The 22,501-nt window shown below is 50.6% G+C and overlaps 1 protein-coding gene across 9 annotated transcripts in view; it reads left to right on the top strand.

The window, feature by feature from the left end:
- The window catches only part of LOC105491902 (DLG associated protein 2), a 921,137-nt gene that overhangs the window by 703,096 nt on the left and 195,540 nt on the right, over positions 1–22,501 (top strand). For 8 of the 9 annotated variants that reach the window (XM_011758618.3, XM_071068682.1, XM_071068680.1 and 5 more), the window contains one exon: positions 15,058–15,123. In XM_011758618.3, the coding sequence (XP_011756920.2) occupies positions 15,058–15,123 (66 nt within the window). Of the gene's footprint in view, positions 1–10,877; positions 10,959–15,057; positions 15,124–22,501 lie in introns of those variants that run through there. The other variant, XM_011758621.3, reaches the window with a different exon arrangement.

Raw genomic sequence — 22,501 nt, 5'->3', positions numbered from 1 at the left:
AAGTAGGGAAAGCATGAATGTAAGTCATGGACTCGCTGGATGCAGATTTTTATAGTAGACGCAGTTAAGGAAATTTGGAGAGGCTGCATGTCCCACGCTGCATCCATGTGAAGATGGCAACACTGGTTTATCCCCGTTCTTGGTTCCTTGAAGGAGAACGCTTCAGTCCCCCTCCCAGGTCCCACTGTGGGAAGACAGGTGTGGTCTGAAGCCCTGCCCCTACTGACACAGGGAGGATAAGGGAAGTGTTGAAAGGGCCCAGGGAGGTCATAGAAGGTCAGTCATCAGGCTGGGCGCGGTGACTCATGCCTGTAATCCCAACACTTTGGGAGGCCGAGGCAGGTGGATCACTTGAAGTCAGGAGTTTGAGACCAGCCTGGCCATCATGGCGAAACCCCAGCTCTACTAAAATACAAAAATTAGCCGGGCGCGGTGGTGGGCGCCTGTAGTCCCAGCTACTCAGGAGGTTGAGGTGGGAGAATCACTTGAACCCAGCAGGTGGAGGCTGCAGTGAGCCGAGATCATGCCACTGCACTCCAGCCTGGGCGACAGAGTGAGACTCCATCTCAATAATAATTTAAAAAAGGAAGATCAGTCATCAGCGTGGCCTTCAAGATCTCTGCTCGCTTCCCGTGCTCCGCCAAGATGCTGCATGGACATTTTCCTCACCTCATCTTCAGAACGACCCTTGGCACGAACGGCATGAGGCCCATCCTACAGATAAGGAAACCAAGGCTTTCATTACTTGCCCCAAATCATAAGAACCAGAGCCTGGATTTGAGCAAATCAGGCCGGCATATGATGGCAGATGGAAAGCTGTGCAGTCTGCGTGTTCAAAGAGCATTTGCAAAAGGCAGCTAAGACAGGTGGGGCCGGAAGTCTGTTCAGGAGAATGTGACATCTCAGCTCCCGGAGGCCGTTAGGGCTGTGTCCTCTCTGGATCTGTGTTGTTTAGAAAGGACTGCTGTGTAGTGGCAGGTGCAAAGCCTGTCACGTTCCACAGACTCCGAAAGCCGTTTGCCTTGGAGAAGGGAAAGAGCCCCTACGGAAGGCTGTCTGCTCAGCACATTCCAAGAAATGGAGGAGTTTCTCGGTTTCCTTAGGAACAGTTCAGCATCGGCTGCGATGCAGAGAGTCGCAACACTAGCAGACCTGCATTTGTCTCCTCTTGCTCTTCCAACTCAAAATAATATCTGAGCATTTCATGCCAAGTGGGATGAAATTGCCAGGGTTTTTCAGCGCAGAAAACATAACTTGCTGAAGGCGGATACACTGCCAGTGGAGCTGGCGACGTGAAAATCATGCATGTGAGTCACAAACACGCAGTAAAACACATGCATGTATGCAGCTGCTAATCTCAAGAAGCACCAACAGATGGGAAAACTGGAACAGCCTCTGCCTGGAACGTGTGTCTCCGCATTCCTGATGCTGCTGGGTAACCCAGGGAGGCCAGCTATTTGGGGAGGTGGAAACAATATCGGGGCCCGCCAAGCTGCCATGGCCTGGTTAAGTTTCAGGTCAGGAGCTCTGTAACCTGTTAAAACACAATCGATCTAGAATCCGAGGCTTTAAAAATGAATTGCAATCTAGGTGCCGTGCTAAAACCTTATGCTTACTTGGCTTTCTGCAAGTAAGCTTGACATGTGATGTATTTAAAACAAGAATAATGATGTCTCAGGCATGACTGGTCCGTGAATAATAGGAAACTGGTTTCATCTGTCATTTTTTAACAAATGCCATTCACTGTTATTAATACCCAGAGTGGAATAAATGAATAATGGCTAGGCCTGGGGATATAGATCAAAATTCAGTTTTATGGGTAAATAGTACTGAAAGTGGGTATTTACAGAGATTTAGGGAAGAAAACAACCAACCACAAATCAAGTTTTTGAAGGTGCTTTAATTTAGAAAATGAGAATAAACATACTATTTTGGCTGCGAAATATTCTGGTATATAGATTTATATAATAAATTCTATCTATAGTCGATTGAGTTGACTCAATTCTGTAGGACAACTGAGTGCAGATTTAAAATAGTGTTACTGAAGAGAAGGATGTGCTTTTTAAGCTGGTTTGCGCTGTGAGGTTGTCCGTCTAACCCAGATAACATGAGTCACTCTCCCAGTACGTGTGTCCGTGACTGAACTGATTTCGTGGCGTAGGAATCGTCTGTTCACACATGATTCTCCTGCCTGGCTGTGAGCCCGCAGGCCGGGTCCCACCTGTGCACTGCTGCATCCCAAGCGTGCACCACAAAGCGCCGATTCTTAGGTCCTCACCCTCAAGGACTGGTTGGATACGAGTAGTCGGTGAAGCTTCCTGTCCTACCTACCTTCCAGCAGGTGCGTGGTGGTCCCTTTACCTGTAACTGGGAGGACAGTGGTCACCACAGTTGCTGGAGCTGTTCTGCCACGTCGTCCTCAGATCATCCCTCTAAACTTCATTCCCAGGACAGGTTCCGTTGGGTGAGATTGTCCCTGTGGAAATCACTGTCGAACCAGGACAGGTTCCGTTAGGTGAGATCGTCCCTGTGGAAATCGTTGTTGGACCAGGACAGGTTCCGTTGGGTGAGATCGTCCCTGTGGAAATCGTTGTTGGACCAGGACAGGTTCCGTTGGGTGAGATCGTCCCTGTAGAAATTGTTGTTGAACCAGGACAGGTTCTGTTAGGTGAGATTGTCCCTGTGGAAATCATTGTCGAACCAGGACAGGTTCCGTTAGGTGAGATCATCCCTGTGGAAATCCTTGTTGAACCAGGACAGGTTCCGTTACATGAGATTGTCCCTGTGGAAATCATTGTTGAACCAGGACAGGTTCCGTTGGGTAAAATCATCCCTGTGGAAATCATTGTTGAAATGATCGCTTTGAAAGGAGTTTCCATCATCGCCGAGAGTCTTCCCTGAGGAGGGCGGAGGTGTTGAGTTCCTTGGCGGTTTCAAGCTGTGGATTTCTTGACAAGGCCGCTTGGGGCAGAGCCTCCACTGAGGAGCTGGGTGGGAGGCTGGGAGTCCTTCTTCCACACGCCCCTCCCACACAGTCCTCCACGCCCTGCACACTCCTACCCGGCAGCTCACGGAGAGGCCTCATCTCCGGAACACAGATGCCTGTCTGAGATTTGGCTATAGCAGGAGGACGCAGCAGGGTGGCTGTTCCATGGAGGCCACTGGAATCCACTCGTACTCAGTATCGGTGAGCTTGGCAGGTCTCTTTTCCAAGCTCAGATTTTGATGCCAGAAAAGGAGTGGCTTAAAGAGAAATGGGAATGGGCAGTTGAGCACCCAAAAGAGACATTGAAAGGCCAGTCAGAAGGGTGCCTGGCCCACGCTTCATCTCCCCTTTATTTTTGCAAGGACGGGTCCTAAGCAGCTCCACAGATAGCTTGAGGTGGGCTGCAGCCGCCAAGGCCGAGAGGTGAGCAGTAAATACTGACACACCACACAGGCAGAAACGGGGGCTGTGGAGCCAGAGAGAAGTTGAGGATGCAGGTTCTCGTCAGTACTGCCACGGAGTAGTTGTGGGATTTTAATTCCGTAACATCTCCAAACCTCACTCTCCTCCTCTGCACCATGGGCGTGACGACGTTCTATCTTCCGCATTCAGAGGGTGTGTGTTCCCTCCTCTCAGGCAGCTGCAGTCAGCGACTATGATGTCCAGAGATCGCCCCAGGCTGACTCTTGTCCTGGAGATAGTGGGGCATGCAGGGAGCATCAGAGGGGACCTGAATTCAGGCTGGGTGAGCAAGTGCAGGCACGTCATCCCCACAGCTACCATTTCAGATCGTTTTCGGAAATCGATTACGGGAAGACACCAGATAGACCCCATAGACTCAGTTGGGACTCAGCTTAAGTAATCTGTGCTGTTAGCTTCTGCACACAGTCCAACTTCGTAAGGAACCAGGGTGTCGCCCTGTTCAGATGCATCCTCCAGAGTTGCTTTTCTAGATGCCCAAGAAAGTATGTCCTCCTCCGTGTTACCTGTGGACTGTAAAAGCTTGGGAAGCAACCTTCCATGCTGAAATGTGAGCTGCTCGTTAATGCGACCAACGTGCTTCTGATGTGTGGAGCTGGAGTTCGTGGGAAAGCAGGACCGTCAGCTCTGAGGGCAGCACGTCTTCCTCACTGTCTCTGAGTCTCCTGCAAGACGCGCTGTGCATCGATGGCACCGGTCCCTGGCGGAGTGGATGAGTGAGGGACTGTTCTGTGGGTATCTTTCTAGATGGCAGAGCTGCCACCATCTGTGTGAGGGAACAGAGCAGTCACTCGGGGCTGACCCACGTTGGAGGAAGAAGGAAGGAAGCTGCACGTGTTTACCACCACGCTTTTCATTCCAGGCCACGTCATTCCGACAAGGAAGACGATTCAGATGCTGTCTTTACCAAAGACTGTTGGATGCCAAGTACTTTTACAATGTTTTGTACTTAGGCATACAGGTTGGTGGGAGAAAATTTGGAAAGCACAAAATGTTTAAAGAGGAAAATAAAATGCGGCCATAATTCTGCACAGAGACTATCGCCGTATCTTGATTAATTGCCACCAGACATTTTCCAGAGCAAACTCAGATCACAAACTGTATTGAGTTTGCGTATACCATTTCTCACATAACGTTATGATGGGAATTTCTAAACACTTAGAAGCTTTCTAACATTCTGCATGATAATCGCACCATAATTTACTTAACCATTCTGCTTTACTTGGACATTCCAAGATCAAGGCATATCAATTTTTTTTTTTTTAAGATGGAGTCTCTGTCTCCCAGGCTGGAGTGCAGTGGCACAATCTCAGCTCACTGCAACCTCCACCTCCTGGGTTCAAGCAATTCTCCTGCCTCAGCCTCCCGAGTAGCTGGGATTACAGGTACCTGCCACCACACCTGGCTAATTTTTTTTGCATTTTTAGTAGAGACAGGGTTTCACCATGTTGGCCAGGCTGGTCTTGAACTCCTGACCTCGTGATCCGCCTGCCTCAGCCTCCCAAAGTACTGGGATTACAGGCGTGAGCCACTGTGCCCAGCCTCGATTTTTTTTAAAGTAAAAGAAATGGGTGTCACAACTTACCCTGAAGTCATTTGCACAAAACGCAGAACAAGTGTCAGTAATAATCAGAGCTGTCACTGCTCCTGCCACATCGAAGCACCTCGCATGTGGGGTTGAAATGGCACCTGTGGAGAAGGACAGAAACCAATCCCAGGCGTCCATCAGCTGCAGAAAATCCAGACAATACACACCCACTAAAGAAGTTAAGAGCATTTCAAAGTGAACATTTTTTTCGTGTTAAAATGCCTGAGAAAGTTCTATCCAGAAAGCATATTGTGTAACAAAGACATTGAGAGAGGGTGATGGGAGAGTCCTGTGTTTGTGTGGAAAGGCAGTGGTTCCAGAGAGGTCCACAGAGGTGGGGCAGCCCTGGGCGGCAGCCGGCTCAGTGGGTGAAGGTAAAGTGGGCCCTCGGTTAAGCACTTTTGTTCTGCCCCACTTACTGGCGGCCTCAGCCCCGGCTGTGGATAGATTCACCTCTGGTACTGTCAAATGAGCTGACCTGGGCCCCACGCCACAACAAATGAGCAGGATCTCTGGGCTGGGGCGTGAGGCCTGTGTCCTCCTGTAAGGTCCCCAGGGTTAGGGAGGCAAGATTTAGCCAATAAAAATACAGGAACACCCAGTTAGGTTTGCGTTTCAGAAAAACATTTGATGTTGCATGAAATATATGACAAAAATGTTCACTGTTTCTCTGAAATTCACATGTAACTGGTGTCCCGTGTTGCCTGACAGCCCTGCCCAGGGACTTCCAATGCAGTGAGCAAGAGAAACGCTAAGGCTGGTTTCAGGCCGCTCCCCCCGACCCCAGAGGCTTCGGCTGCTCCCCCCGACCCCAGAGGCTTAGGGCCGCTCCCCCCGACCCCAGAGGCTTCGGGCCGCTCCCCCCGACCCCAGAGGTTGTTTCAGAAAGTGAGCACGAACAGCAGTAGCCTGAGTTTTGAAGGCCAGTTTTCTAAGCTTTGTGAAATGCCCTTTACTCTGTCTTTAAAGTAGTGTTTCCTGGGTAAACATGGTGGACATATCCTTAAGGTATCTTTGGTATAAAACTTTATTAAGTATAGATGATAGTACAAGAGACCTAACCCTGCATGCGTTTGGAATTTAGATCTGAAACAGGTTACATAAAATGTAAGTAGTGTCACTTTTCATGAGAACGATGTTCAAGTTTCACCGCAGGCAGATGCGATTTCATCTTGAAGTTTTCAGATATTTAAGAAATAGTGCGCCTTTCTGCTTCGGCACTTTTTAATTTTTTTTCTGAGTCCAGAAAAAATGCAAAGTGAAGTGTATGTTGCTGTTAATCATAACTGCATTCCTTCGGAAGATGATGCTGTAATTTATCGGAAGGCACGGTAGTGTTTAAGCTGGTAAGGCCTGCAGAGCTCGGGAGTGGGAGGCGAGGGGGCCATGCGCGCACCTGGTGACTGGAGCGCGGGCCCCGCTGTCGTGCGCCTTCGCGGCCATCTGTTCTGACAGAGGCACTGATTGTCATTCTCAGTTGAGTGGGGTTGCTTCATTAGTGACTTTGAGACTTTCTCTTGGCCTGATTTAAGTGACATTTAACCACTGGTAAAAATTCCGCAGACTTTAGGGGCAGCTTCTGTGGAGATTTGATCCTCGGTCCAAAATAAAATTAGGAGCATTTCTATGGTTTTCAAAGAAAAGCCATTAGTAATCATTACGGCGGTGGCTGAGCGCGGCTGGTGCACAGCTGCGAGTGAAATGGAAGAGGAAGCCGGCATTAAAACCAATCAATGTCATTGTCCTATCGGAGCAGAAATGAATCCCTAATTTAAACAGCCTTCAAATCCTGTCATTACGGAAGCGGCTCAAATGTAGGCTCGAGCGTGTTTTCTGTAAAAGTAAACTTTTCAAGAGTTAGAAGAATCTAGAAATGGGGCGAGCTCAGATGGCTGAACTCTGCGCGGACTCTCGGAGGTCTGCTTCTGCTGAGTGCTCCCTGCGTGTCCCGGAAGCAGCTCCTGTGGGCGACACCCGATGGGGACCGCACTTTGCTCTGCAAACACTGTCACTGCACCTTCGCAGAGACTCCAAGAGCCGAGGCCCACGCCTGTCTCCTCCTCCCATGAGGAGGTGCTGTGGAGCACGTGGCCTGACCCTCCCTCACAGCTGGGGGCAGAGGGGCCGGGATGGACCCCATGCCTCCCTGACTTCCAACCAGGCACCCTCCCGGCTCCATGCTCATGGCGAGGCAGCTGATTCTGCGTGAAGACCTGCGTGCTACCCATGGGAGGCCAATAAGGAGAAGGGTTGTGTAAGACCACGGAGAGCTGTAGGGCAGTTGGTCTGAGAAAAACAGGGAGAACTCCAAGACAGGCACGCTCCATACCTTTCCACACATCTCCAGAGGCACATGTCAGCCCCCCCTCCACCCTCCACTGCCATCCCACCCTACGCATAGGGGAACAGTTAGCATTCCTTGGGAAAGATGGAAACCGAGTTCTCACCCAGGCAAGAGAAAATGCCAGGATCCCAGGGGCAGGCTGGACAGAGATTCAGCCTCAAGGAAAGTCCAGGAGGATCTGGGCAGGGTGCGAGGTGAGAGCGAGCTCAAGCTGTGCAGTAGAACCAGGTGGATCCGTGTAGCAAGAACTAGGGGAGAAGAGGCAGCGCCCAAGGAGCCCAGACGGCTGCCCTCATCTCCGCAGCTTTGAGACGCGCCTCTGTGGACCGAGCGCATAGGCAGCTGCCTCCATCTCCGTGGCTTTCAGATGTGCTTCTGTGAGCCCAGAGATTCCCTGGATGAGAACGAAGCAACAGAATGGGACAGTTAGAGGGACGGACCCCAGGGAAGACCCAGAGACACAGCTGAACATGTGTGGGGGCCGTGAGGGTCCTGGTGAAGTTCCCCAGATTCTGAACCTTGGTTTAATGGTGAAGGCTTCACATTCTAATCCTCCTGTGAGCAAAGACATCCGTCAGCTCAGAAGACATCCTACTGGCAATGAAAGGAAGTAAGCGTGCTTTTCAGAAACGGAAAGGAAGCAAGCCCACTGCCTTCTACCATCTCCCTGGGCAGCAACTGGGTCCCATAGAGAAGCTGGGGTGGGTGGTGGGCATGGCAGAGGTAGATGCAGAAGGGGTGGACGCGGCAGGACCCTGCATCTTACCCCGATTCTTCCAGGGCAGTGCTGACAGCATGTTTTATGGTTTGGGGTTCTGTGTCCATTTCATTTGGAAAAAGGCCTGTACTATAAAAAGTGCAGTGTGGAATCACCACACTGGCGGGAATGTGTTGAATCTCCTGACCATGGTGGGGCTGGCCCGCCATGCCAGGAGGATGCAGGGCGCCTACCCTCCTGTTCTGCATCGAGGGGCAGTGGGATGAACCCATCAACACATAACAAACACTCTGCAGGGCCTACACACAGGACGAAAGTGGATCCTTTCCTTCTCCTGGTGTCTGTGAGGTGATAATACTATTGTTTCCTTTTTCACCAAGAAATCCAGTATTTTCTTATGAGCAATTTCCCTTTTCATGTGTGAACCTGGTTTTCCCTTCCGACACTTTGAAGGCTTAACTGGTTCCTTTTGCTTCCACATTAGCATGATTTAGAGACAGCTTCCCCGGGAAGATGCGGTTTGTGCTTTGAGTTTAAAACCTGTCAATTTAAAGTGTGGGTTTCCTCCTCTTCCTTCCCAAACCTCGCAGCTGGGCATTCACGGGACAAGTCTTTAAGAAACGAGGAGTTGCTTGGGCAGGCGCAGTGGCTCACGCCTTAATCCCAACTTCTTGGGAGGCCAAGGTGGGTGGATCACGAGGTCAGGAGTTTGAGACCAGCCTGGCCAACATGATGAAACCCTGTCTCTACTAAAAATACAAAAATTAGCCGAGCATGATGGCAGATGCCTGTAGTCCCAGCTACTGGGGAGTCAGGCAGGAGAATTGCTTGATCTTGGGAGGTGGAGGTTGCAGTAAGCTGAGATTGCACCACTGCACTCCAGCCTGGGCAACAGAGTCAGACTCCATCTTAAAAAAAAAAAAAAAAAAGAAAGAAAGAAAAAAAAGAAAAGAAAACAGATGCCACTCAATGCAACTCCTCCAAACAGACGCCACCACACAACAGAGCACACGGAGCTCCAGCCGCAGAGTTGAGGCTCAGCTTCACGGAGATCTTCCTGGAGGACCCTGGCTTTGGTCTGTGGTTGTGCTGAGCTGGACATCTTTGCCTCTCAGGATGCAGATCACAGACGCTCATCATCTTGCAGGCAGCTCCAGCTTGTGTGGTGGCCGTGCTGGGTCTGTGCTCGGGGCCTTCCCCTGTATGCTGTCCGTTTCTAGTGTCTGCAGGTGATGTGCGATTCACTAATAACCCGAATTCAGTGCATCTCTATGTTAAATAGTGTGTGTCCATCTGCAAAGCACACGACGGCCCGGTGGCCACTGGGTGCCGGCTCCCTGGCCTGTCCCAAGAGCCTCTGACAGCAAAGGATTGGCCCAGGTGTGGCTGCCGGTGATGTGGGGCCCCCGGCACGGTCCTCCTTCAAGTGCCCGGAAACACGAGCCCACCTGATACAAAGAGAATGTAAAACACCCACTGGCTTCCCTGAAAGTCAGGTTTCTTCTCACAAGTAAGTCTACCCTGGAGCTACATGGCCCATCGGTCACTCGCTTGCCCACAGTCATTTCTTTCATCTCTTCTGCCTCTTCACTGGGGGAGTGTTCTGCCTCCCTCCATCATGGCTCAGGAGAGCCCCGTTGCAGGTCAGTGCAGAATCTCTACATGAGACATTGTGGTGTTGGAAGCATCACAGGGCCTCGTGGGGGCACTGAGAGGAGCACATGGGGGCCGGAACCGCAGGTCTGTCTGTGCCTCTGAACTTGGAGGATTGTGGGGGCCGGAACCGCAGGTCTATCTGTGCCTCTGAACTTGGAGGATTGTGGGGGCACCAAGAGGAGTGCGTGGGGGCCGGAACCCGCAGGTCTGTCTGTGCCTCTGAACTTGGAGGATTGTGGGGACTGGAACCCACAGGTCTGGCTGCACCTCGGTCCTCTGCATATGCGCTCTGCCTCTCTGGTGCTGATTTCCTCACTGGAAAGTGTTGATGGTGCGGCCACCCGGGCCCAGGGCTCTGAGGGCGGCTCTGGGAAGCCTCCCACTTCCATCCTTTCTCACGGCGCGTGGCCGGAGTCTTCCTTCCAGGAAGCGTGAGCAGCTTGTGACACTGAGACGACTCATCACTTAGCAAAGGAAGGCAACGTGGGTACCCCGCAGTGCTCACGGCGCCCTGTGTTTCTCTAAGGGCTGTCACAGACCCTCAGACCCACCAGACCCCGCTGGGCCACAGGGGACTGGCAGGACAGCCGTTTCTCTGAAGCTCAAGGGTGATCAGAAATGCTAGAAAGTGCGCCTGTGTTGTGTCCACGCGAGGCAGGTCCGCGCTCTCCAGGCGGCACCCGAGGCACCGCACACGCCATCCACGCTTCCGCTGCTGGGCCCGGAGGGGTGCGGTGCTGGGGGAGGGCTGGGTGCGGACTCCGCGGAAGCACCGGGGCACGGAATCGCTCGACCGCTTTGCTGCAGCTTCCCCGAGACGGGGTCTCCCGGTCACGCGTTAGGGAGACGGTTCACGGGGTCTCCGGGTCACGCGTCAGGGAACACGGTTCAGGGTCTCCCACGCGTTAGGGAACAGGGTTCACGGGGTCTCCGGGTCACGCGTTAGGGAGACGGTTCAGGGGGTCTCCGGGTCACGCGTCAGGGAACACGGTTCAGGGGGTCTCCGGGTCACGCGTCAGGGAACACGGTTCAGGGTCTCCCACGCGTTAGGGAACACGGTTCACGGGGTCTCTGGGTCACGCGTCAGGGAACACGGTTCAGGGGGTCTCCGGGTCACGCGTCAGGGAACACGGTTCAAGGGGTCTCCCACGCGTTACGGAGCGCGGCCTTCATGGAGCTCCAGCAGGTGAGAAAGGCGACTCCTGAAGCGCGTTCTGCCAGAAGGGACCGAAGTGAGGGGCCTGAGTGAGGAAGCCCCACGTGGAGTGACCGTGGTGAAAGTTGCGTTTCTCCAGTGAAGACAGACGCGCATCCCACGCGTGAATGGGTGATTCCCAGCACTTCTCAGTGGAAGGCACGTGTCTGGTTTTGCCACGGAAACGTGATGTGGGAGGTCGGCGCTGTCAGTGTCGCAGCGTGATCAGCGTGGGCAGGGGCTGGGTCGGCACCGAGCCTCTCCCTGGGAGGTGTTCAGTCTGGACCGTGGGAAATAAGGACGCCAGGTGGAGGGAGCTCCGTCGCCTGATTTCAGAAGGTCTCAGCGCGCAGGCGGAGCTGTGGTTCTATGGCGGCAGCCAGGTTGGCTTCCTAGGCCCTGCGGCCCATCTTTCCCATGGTCGCTGGAGCAAACCGCTCTCCTCCCTCATAGGAGGCGGCCAGGAGAGAGAGAGATCTACGGAAAGAACGAGGGTTCCTGTGTCTCTTTAAGCATAGATAAGGGCATTTCTGAGGTGGCTGAGATGGTCATTAACATTTCTCCCCCACGGTCCCAGATGCTGAAGATGTGAGGAGTAGGAGAACATGGCCCTACCCACGCCTGTCCAGGCGAACAGCGTTCTTGCCCAGTGAGCGTTCTGGACTGGGGATGGGAACGTGGTAGAAGTACCCTAGTCCCCTCTGTCCACGGGGACATGTTCCAAGACCCCCAGCGGATGCCTGAAACCTCAGCCAGTGCCAGCACTTGTAGGTAGATTTTTCCTATTGTCCACAAGAAGAGTCAAATTCTGTATTTCGAAGGGATTTATTCTGAGCCAAATATGAGTGACCCATGGCCGGTGGCACAGCCCTCAGGAGATCCTGAGAACACATGCCCAGCGTGGTCAAGATACAGCTTTTGGTATTATACACTTTAGGGAGACGTAAGCCATCGGTCAATACCTGTAGATGTACGTTGGTTGGGTCTGGCAAGGCGGGACAGCTGGAAGTGGGGCCTTCCAAGTTATTATGGAGTCAAACATTTTCCGACTGGCTGTTGGTTGAAAGAGTTAAATTATTGTCTAAAGACCTAGAATCCATAGAAAGCAATGTCTGGGTGAAGATAAGGAGTTATGGAGACACGGTTCCCATTGTGCAGGGGAAGCCTCCGGGCAGCAGGGTGCAGAGGGGATGGATGGTAAGTGCTTCTTACCAGAGTCAGTTCTCTCCTGGATCTGGGAAAAGGAAGGAAAAGGAAGGGAATACTCTTTAGAACGTAGATTTTCCTGGACTATTTCAAGATATGGCAAAAAAAAAAAAAAAAAAAAAAAAAAACCCACACATTCAGGATTGAAATATTTTTATTTCCTTCTTTATCTGTCACATGATGTGGTGCCAGAGTCAGGTTGGAAAGTGAGCCGCGTTATGCAGGTAAAGAAAACTCCTCTAGTGAGACTCCAGGGTTTGTAGGGCATGACTCCCCAGGCCCCCTGGATAGGAATTTGGGCAAGACAAGAGGAAAGCCGGAGTGTAGAACTCACTGTGTGTGTGCACCCATGATAAAGCTCAGCTGGTAGGTTAACCACAGTAAGAGAGTAATCTGAATAACTATAATGAAATCAGCACTTATAACAATCTACTGTAATAAAAGGTGTGTGAATGTGGTCTCGTTGTCTCTCTCAAAATCACTCATTCCATACCTCACGTGACTGAAGCCACGGGAAGAGAACCTCCGAGAAGGGGGGGAATACAAAGCCTCGTTAGATAAGGAAGGATGGTAACCACAGTTATACCGACACACATGCTACATTAAGCTCTCCTAGCTGGAAGGCCACACCACACTCTCAGCCCATGCTGGATTTTTAACTTTGGGCCATGTTGCCTGAGCCACGCGGCTTTCAGACCTCCTATTATCTCATCCGATAAACAGCAAGGGCAGGTGGGAGGAGATCAGGCAGCAAAGCATTTGTACTCCTCCAGTTCAAGGGCTGACCTTCGAACGTCCCCACGCCTCATCTTTGGAGTGCCATTCTCAAGATAATTAGGTGTGTTCCTCGAGCAAAGCACAGGCTTCTGAGACCAAGCTTGTGCTCTGTGTGAAGCACGTGGCTTTGCTAAACTCCATGCCTGCTGCTGCTGGTGGTGTTAGCAGAGCGCCCATGCTTGTCATTGCAACTGTGTGATGTTGGCCCATCCTTCAAGTCCACCTGGTGAGAGCCTTGCCTTGTCTCTGTGTGCATGTGTGCTGAAACTCGGGCATAAGGAGGGCGGAGGTTGAGGGTCCATTGTTTTAGTTTATCCCCAAATTCCATTCTCACCTAGCTGGATGCTCTGTTCTCACATTACTCACACATGTGATGATGGTCTCCATGGAAACTGTACTTAATTAGAACTGTCCATCATATTTTTACATGAATGAGACCATTCCAGTCTGTGGCTTTATGTTATACTTAATGTGGGCATTTGGCAGATGTATTTCATTAGCTGAAAGATGCAACTTAGAGTATGCAAAAAGTACTGTTAGCCTTGAAGAAATGGGGTTGAGTTATGTTAAATCATTTGAATGAGCTGTCTTGTAAAATACTTAACCTAATTCACATAGCTACTTCTTATACGTGTATATTTTTTAAAAAGCTGTAACTGGGCAATCCCATAAAATGAAATCTTAGTTCACATTACCTGAGAGGCAACTGTATCCTCTCCATCAGCATCTCACATTCCAAATCTGTCATCTTCCTTTCCTGACCTTCTGCCAACTCACTGAAAACAGCAGATGCCGATTTGCTGAAACAGGGGTGGTGACAGCAGTGTAAGTGGCTCCAGCATCATGTTCTGAAGTAAATCCTTTTGCAGACTACAGCCTGGCTAACTGCATCTAACACTTGGGTCGGGGTGGGGGCAAATGTGAGATGTGCCTCAAAGCCTGTCCATGAACATTGGAAACCCATGTATGTGTGAATACATGCCTAGAGTCCGAACCTGCAATCATATTTATAATTATATTTTGGGCACATATGCCAAAGTGGTGACAAAGATGTGTGTACATACATGTGTCATCGTTCTGATACATACCCCATAAATAACATGTTTACAGGCATGTGTAACATGGTGCCAAATGCTGCCTTATCTGATGCTCCCTGTCCGCCTCCTCAGGCCATTCCCCACCCCTCTCACTGTGGCTGGTGTGGGGCAGAGCCTCCCTGGGATCCGGCTGTGTCTGCGCTGCCTCTGCAGCCAGGTAGAAACCAAGGCGGCCTGGAGAGTTGGCACCTGGTTTCCTGGGCAGAGCACATCGGGAGGAGAGCCACTGGATGGCGCTCAGTCCAGCTCCCCAGGGACCAGTTAAATAAAATCACAAGCTCATCCGTCTCCCCAGGTCCCTGTTGCCCCACACATGGAGGGAGGACAGTGCTCAGTGACCCCAAGACCTTTTACAGCCACATGGTGATATCATTCTAAGAAAGTGATGTCTGCTTTTGTGTTAGCACAGAGTGAACAATGGAAAATCAATGCCAGTGACCTGGATGATCTCCCAACAGAGGGAAATGAAATCAGTGTTTTGGTCAAAGTGGACCTAATATGAACTAATATTAAACACTAAGACCACAACTGCAGACTTTGAACATTGCAAAATGAGGCTTCGAATGGCGTGAAGCTTTCTAGACAGGAAGGAAAGTCTTTATCATGGACGACGCGGGGCCCTCGCGGGACTCACCCAGCTGCAAGGAACCAGGGACAATCAGAGTGGGCTGATTTTACTGAAGTCTGTTCCAGTGCAAATAAGGCCTAATAAATTTGAAGTTAGGTCAGAGTTAAAGCTGAGAATCATTGGGACTCACTGCCTACGTCCGTGTCTAGGTAGGAGAAATACGTGCATCTGTGGTCACAATGCTTCCTTACAGAAAACAGTGGTTGTTCCTGAGGTTATTGGCACAAAATGCTAGGCTCTGAGCAGTGACGTTTGAAGAAATACGAAGGTGTCCGTCATGTTTGAACTGTGTTGAGTGTGGAGGCTTTTGAAGATGTGCTGGGAGTGACTGCAGTCTATACCAGAAACGCATTAAAGAGTGACTTTGTTTCTGTCTTTGCAGAGGAAGAAGGTGGAGACCTGGTCCAGCCGGGCATCAGCTTTCCAGGGCCGGCAGAAGAGGATCTAGGTAGAGTACCTTCGTCAGCCATACTGTGGCGGGGCCCGGACAGAACCGGGCACGCTCCGGGCAGCTCCCACCATCGGGACCTTCCCACAAACACACGTTAGCATGTTTGCCTTTAGAAAGGGAGCTAAAAAGAACTAAGTACATTGGGACACTTTTTTCCAAAAATAATAGTTTTTAAACATTACAGAAGTGCTGGGTGAGGAAGAGCTGTTCCTGGCCCTCAGGAACTCAGGCAGCCGTTCACATAAACAATGCATGTCTCCAGAGGTGAAGGACCCTTCCTTCCCTTGCTCCTCTGTGACTAAACGTATTCAAAGCAACCTCAGGAAGCAGGGAGCTCCCATATTTGCGTTTTTCACATAGCCCTTCCTTGGCAGGAAGCAGCTCATCTCTCCAGCCAGCCCCACACACTGGGGTCTGGATGCTGAGTATGACTGTGCTCTTCCTTCCAAGGACCCGGGGAGAGGCTGCCACGACATACTTTCCCTGGTGCTGGTTAAAATCACGTGGAAATTTCATTTCTGAGCTGCCACTGGCACAGTAAAGCTGGTGCCATATTTTCCATCAGTCTTTTGACATGGAGCTATGCTTACAAGAAGGCCAAATGCTTGTGTTAAAGATGTGAAATGTTGAATACATTTGACATCAAACGGTTGAATACAATCAACGACAAACCACAGCTGAAGACGGAAGCCCATCAGTGGCTCTGTCTGTGGTTATTCTCTAGCCTAAAAGAGGTTTGCTGTCTGTGGTTATTCTCTAACCTAAAAGATTGTTGGCCTCTTCCTCAACCCACTGATGGCTGTCTGCGGTGACAGCACTCAGGGCTGGGTCATGGATCACAAGTTCAATTCATATTTAAATGTGCATTTTTAAAAACGTAATTCGGACTTTTAGCCAATGCATCTGTTGCTGGTTTGATTTGCCTAAAGAATAATGCTGAAAATTGAAGGAGTCCACTTTACATAAAGCTGTGATTTCTGTTAAAGAAAAATACCGCCAAAAAATGTTTGCTTTTCAATGTAAGATGATGGAAATGGGTAGAGTTGTAAAGGATGACAGTCCATTATCCACTGCAACTGGGTCCTAAATTTGTTGCTAACTGACGTTCTACACAGCCTCTCTTCACTTGGAAACAGACGAGTGAAAGTATTTCAACTTCTCATTAGGAAGCAGCAATGGCTATTGTGTTGGAATAATTAGGCATCTGTTTTTCAAACCTCACTCTGGTAATAATCCATCGCGATGAATCTTCACTACTCAGTCTGCCTAGGGAGGCTTCCAAATGCATGTGACTCATTTGACATTTGTTTTCTTGAGGCTTTGGAGGTAGCTCAGCTGCCTTTTGCACTGTCTCTGGACAATGTTAATGCCCTAGTTGTGTCTATGCCAGTTCTTCTCCATAGCAGTGGCCCCCACGTGCCCCAGGGGCCTTCTCTTGGGCACAGGCACAGTGAGAAGAACCTGGAGGCTGCAGCAAGGGGCACAGAACCGAAACAAGAGTGCAGGAGTCACTCTGGGGAGGCCAGCTTTGCCCGGATTCCGACCCTGGACTCCCAGGTTGAGAGCTTGTTTATTCCACAGGCACACAAAGTGAGAATCAAGGGAGAGGCTGGGGGGCGAAGGAGGCAGAATGTCACACGGGTGGCTTGGTGCAGGCAGGATTGTAGAAACAGAAAGCATTTCTTCATCTCAGTCCTTTGTAAGTAAGTTCAGCAGCATTGAATGCATTCACGTTGCTGTATAGCCATCAGCACCTCCGTCTCTAGAACTTTTTCCTCTTCAGCAAGTAAAACTCTGTCCCCATGAAACACTCACTCCCATTCCCCTCCCCAGCCCCGGCACCCCCATCCTGCTTTCTGACTCTGAATCTGACTGCCCCGGGGCCATCCTAGAAGTGGAACCACACGGGATTTGTCATTTAGTGACCGACTCATTTCACACGGCATAATGTCTTCTTGTTACTGCACATGTCAATGTGTCAGATGCCCTTTCTTTTGGAGGCTGAGCCACACTGCACTGTGTGGATGGACCACACTGGTTTCCGTTCCTCTGTGGACAGATCCCGGGTCACTTCTCCTTGACTGTTGTGAATGGCGCTGCTGTGAACACAGCGTGCAGCTCTCTCCCCATGTTGCTGCTTTCGGTTCGTTTGGGTAAACGTCCAGCAGTGGAATTGGTAGAACCCGTGGTGAACCAATGCTTCCTCCTTTTGAGGAACCTCCACACTGCTTAGGGACGGGGTGTGCTTTGCGAGCTGCCTCTATGGTCTTGCCATGGGGTGAGGGTTGGCGGTTGTAAGAATGAGAAGGGTCAGATGTTAGAAGCTTTGGAAAGAAGGAAATGAGAGGATTTGGTGACGATTGGCTGAGAGGACCCTCAAACACGTGCCTGGCTTTCCCCTCTTGGGGCGCGCGTGGGTGGAGGGAGAGGGAGGAGCCGCTGTAGCCGTCTGGTGAGCCCAGGGAGCTGAAACAGCCGGGCGCAGACGTGCGGTGACCTGGAGTCGAAGATTTGTACGGAAGTGCACCTGGTGAGGAAGGTGGACGCACTGGTTCCAGTGAGTCTGTTCAGCCTGTTCACGGAAATATTAGGTCTTGACCCTAGTTCTATGTCAGTCAGGATCACCCTGGAGAAAGTTTAAAAACATACCAGTGCCCAGGCTCCATCTGATGTATTTGTCTGAGGAAGGACTTGGCTACTGTCATCTTTAAAAGTCCTTTACCTGATGCTTTTTTTTTAAATGGAAGAAACGCTTCTCGTTTTACTGTAAAAATATTTTTTTCTAGCTTCATTAAGTTATATTCACAGATACAAATTGTGTATATTTACGGTGTACAACGTGACGTCTTGATACAGGTATATGCTGTAAGATGAGTTGTCAAAGCTAATTAACATCTAATTAACATTTAGCCACCTCACATCCTTATCATCATCCTGTGCTTGTGAGAACACTTAGGATCTCATCTCTTAGCAATTTTCAAGTATACAAACCATTTACCGTGTGGTACCTAGACCTCCTCACTTACTCCTCTCGTCTAACTGAGATGCTGCAGCCTTCTGCCAACACCCTCCCGGTTCCCCCCGACCCTCCCTCTGGTGACCACCCTCTGCTTCTGAGTTCTCTGCTTTCAGATTCCGCGTGTAAGTGAGGTCACATGGCCTCTGTCTTTCTGGGCCGGGCTTGTTCCACTTAGCATGATGTCCTCCAGGCTCATCTATGTTGTTGCAAATGCCAGGATTTCTCAGTTTTCAAGACCGAGTAGGTATTCCACGTTTTCTTTATCTGTGCCTCTGCTGATGGGCTTGAGGCTGGTTCTGTGTGTTGGCTGCGGTGAACAGCACGTCAATGAACACGGGAGAGCAGATTCCCCTTCCACACGTTGATTTTATTTCCTTCAGATAAATACCCAGAAGTGGGATTCCTGGATTATTCCTTTATCATTCTAATGTACCCCTAGGATTGAGAATCCTGATATAAAACATATGAAAGGATAATTAAGAGTAAAAGCAAAAAACACAAGAAGAAAGGAAGAAGGAAGGAACGAAGGTGGGAAGGATATCTGAGTTAGGCTCCTAACGCTATCCTAATAACATTGGGAGCAAATAGCATCATTTTAGTCATTTATTTTTCCAAATTGAGTGTTCCAATCTCCTCATCTTTAAACTGAGAGAGTTAAATGATGATTTTAAGGGATCTTCCAAGTCACAAATTTATGGATCTATAATTCTACTGGGTCAAATTAAAATTAAAAACACTTCATAATGATCTTGATGCTATTACAGTAAATGAGTAACCATCATTTCCAAAATGCGGGGGGACATTTTATAGCACAGTATAGGTTAAAGTCATAAAGCAATGAAGTGACATTTGCTTCTGGTCCTATTTCAAAGCATCAACCTTTTTTTTTCCAACTGCCCTCAGTCTCCAAAAGCTCCAAGGAAAGCTGAATGGCATTGGCTGAAGCGCTTAAGACACCATTAGTGCCAGATGAATTAATAAAGGCGTCCAGGCCTGTGTTATTACCCATTACCTCTTAAGAACATGTGCGTTCTCTGAAGCTCATAGAGTGTAATGTATGAAAAGTAATTTTATGATGGGGAAAATGGCTGTGAAATATAGGAGGATAAGGAAGTTTTCTATAAAATTAAAGTCACCAATAAAATAGATTAATGTGGCACATTCAAAATGAATACAATGAAAAAGAAAAATCCCACTTTTTCCAGAAGAGAGGTTTCTAGGGAAGACCTTCAGACACACTAGAATTAAATTGCCCTCTTAGTAACGTTTGTAACATTGGCTCATTATAGATGTTACTTCTAAGAATGGCATTTTTCTTTCATTTTCCTGAATGTTATATTTAAACCAGTTGTAAAGGGTTGGTAATTTATTTGCATCTATGAAGATTGTTATATTGACCCAAATTTTGCATTGATAAATGAATGCAAAATGAAATGAAAACAATAGGCAGATTAAATCATCAAAGAATATTAAGCACATATTATATATGCAGCATAACACTGAGAAAATGTACACACTGTGTGATTTTGAAATACCTGAATATTGAAATAATACTTAGAGCTTTCCGCCTGGCAGGCACACAGATTGTGAACACGTTTATATAATGGGACCTCAGATAGCTTTAGTCATCGCCCCAGCATTGAAGTGCACCAGCGTCTCATTCTAGTGATGATCCATATCTTGTCTCACAGGAATTCCCTTTGGGATGTTTGTTTACTTTTGTGTGTTCTTTCATAAAACAAAAACCTGGCTCTACCTGTTCTTGTCACTTTATTGTCCATACTTACTTCCTGCAGGGAAATGTCTAGACATAGTGGAAGCAGTGATGTGCTGAGTTTCTGTCTAGGAAGAAGGTAGCAATCCACCCTCAGTCTCCCAGGCATACGTTCGCCCAGGTCCTCAGCCACCAAGTCCTCCTCCTGCACTGACCACCCTCCTCCACTGACCACCGTCCCTCCACTCACCACCCTCCTCCTCCACTGACCACCCTCCTCCACTCACCACCCTCCTCCACTCACCACCCTCCTCCTCCACTGACCACCCTCCTCCACTCACTACCCTCCTCCACTCACTACCCTCCTCCTCCACTCACCCTCCTCCTCCACTGACCACCCTCCTCCACTCACTACCCTCCTCCACTGACCACCCTCCTCCACTGACCACCCTCCTCCACTCACTACCCTCCTCCACTCACTACCCCCCTCCTCCACTGACCACCGTCCCTCCACTCACCACTCTCCCTTCACTGACCACCCTCCTCCTCCACTCACCACCCTCCTCCTCCACTCACCACCATCCTCCACTGACCACCCTCCTCCTCCACTCACCACCCTCCTCCTCCACTCACCACCCTCCTCCTCCACTCACCACCCTCCTCCTCCACTCACCACCGTCCTCCACTGACCACCCTCCTCCTCCACTCACCACCCTCCTCCTCCACTCACCACCCTCCTCCTCCACTCACCACCCTCCTCCTCCACTCACCACCGTCCTCCTCCACTCACCACCCTCCTCCTCCACTCACCACCCTCCTCCTCCACTCACCACCGTCCTCCTCCACTCACCACCCTCCCTCCACTCACCACCCTCCTCCTCCACTGACCACCCTCCTCCACTGACCACCGTCCCTCCACTCACCACCCTCCTCCTCCACTGACCACCGTCCCTCCACTCACCACTCTCCCTTCACTGACCACCCTCCTCCTCCACTCACCACCCTCCTCCTCCACTCACCACCGTCCTCCACTGACCACCGTCCCTCCACTGACCACCCTCCTCCACTCATCACCCTCCTCCACTGACCACCCTCCTCCACTGACCACCATCCCTCCACTGACCACCGTCCTCCACTGACCACCGTCCCTCCACTCACCACCCTCCTCCACTCATCACCCTCCTCCACTCACCACCCTCCTCCTCCACTCACCATCCTCCTCCCCCACTCACCACCGTCCTCCACTGACCACCATCCCTCCACTGACCACCCTCCTCCACTCATCACCCTCCTCCACTGACCACCCTCCTCCACTGACCACCCTCCTCCACTGACCACCGTCCTCCACTGACCACCGTCCCTCCACTCACCACCCTCCTCCACTGACCACCATCCCTCCACTGACCACCGTCCTCCACTGACCACTGTCCCTCCACTCACCACCCTCCTCCACTGACCACCGTCCTCCACTGACCACCGTCCCTCCACTGACCACCGTCCCTCCACTCATCACCCTCCTCCACTGACCACCGTCCTCCACTGACCACCGTCCTCCACTGACCACTGTCCCCCCACTCACCACCCTCCTCCACTGACCACCGTCCCTCCACTGACCACTGTCCCTCCACTCACCACCCTCCTCCACTGACCACCCTCCTCCACTGACCACCCTCCTCCACTGACCACCCTCCCTCCCAGGCGTCCTGTAGCCTCCACTGCCACACTTCTTGGGAGGTTCGACCTTCAACCTTGTCCCTCCTACACTGCCCAGTGGGAGCACCGTGACCATAGGAGGAGAAGGCTCCTTCTCCACTGTGACATCAAACACGTGGTCACATGAAACGCCTGGTCTGTGGCACAGGAAAGGGGCCGTGACGTGCAGTGGAAGGTCAGTGTCAGTTAATCACAGGAAGGTTCACTGGGAAGCACTGCATTTTAACAAGTCCATTTTTAAATTTGTATCCGCACAAACACATCAGATACTTTTAAAGTTACACATATCTAACATTTGTGAAACTTAGGATGCCGGGGTTTTTATCTGAATTTCTGGGGTGCATTCTACAGCTTTTCTCCTAAACATCACACATTCCAGCCTGGCCCTGCCTCCCGCCGGGCGGTGCCTGCTCCCAGGTTGCCCCCCAACACCCCTGCCACCCCCCGCAAGCCCCCGCCATCACACACATGTGGCTGTTGATCATTCCTGCCTCCACGCGCTCTGGCATCCATTCAAACAGCAGCTACTGGTGTTTTCTCCGCTGTGGGATGTGCCAGTGGGAATGACCTGGAAGTTCCCAGACATACGTAGCAGGTTCAACGTCGGGGAGGAGTTGGAAAGAAATAAGGAATCCACAACTGCTGGAGGGAAGTGAACCCAGTGCCCGCAGGAAGCACGGACGGTGTTCCCTAAAAACACAGCCAGCAGGCACGTGAGTGCCGACTAAGCGCCCGGGGCAGACGGGGCGGACGGGCGGACGGGGCACAGGCTCGGGCTCCGGGGATTCAGAGGATCTCCAGAGGTGATCATTTGTAGTTAAGGACCTAATGTTGTCACATTGTCAACGGCTTCTGTTCTGCAGTTCTTTTAGAGCACTGAGTTTTAAACCGTGGGCTACAACTCATTCACGAGCCATGAATTCAAGTGA

This window comes from Macaca nemestrina, chromosome 8 (assembly GCF_043159975.1).
Source record: "Macaca nemestrina isolate mMacNem1 chromosome 8, mMacNem.hap1, whole genome shotgun sequence".
Taxonomy (NCBI): Eukaryota; Metazoa; Chordata; class Mammalia; order Primates; family Cercopithecidae; genus Macaca; species Macaca nemestrina.
Note: the sequence above shows the minus strand (reverse complement) of the source record. Positions and strands in the feature narration are given on the sequence as shown.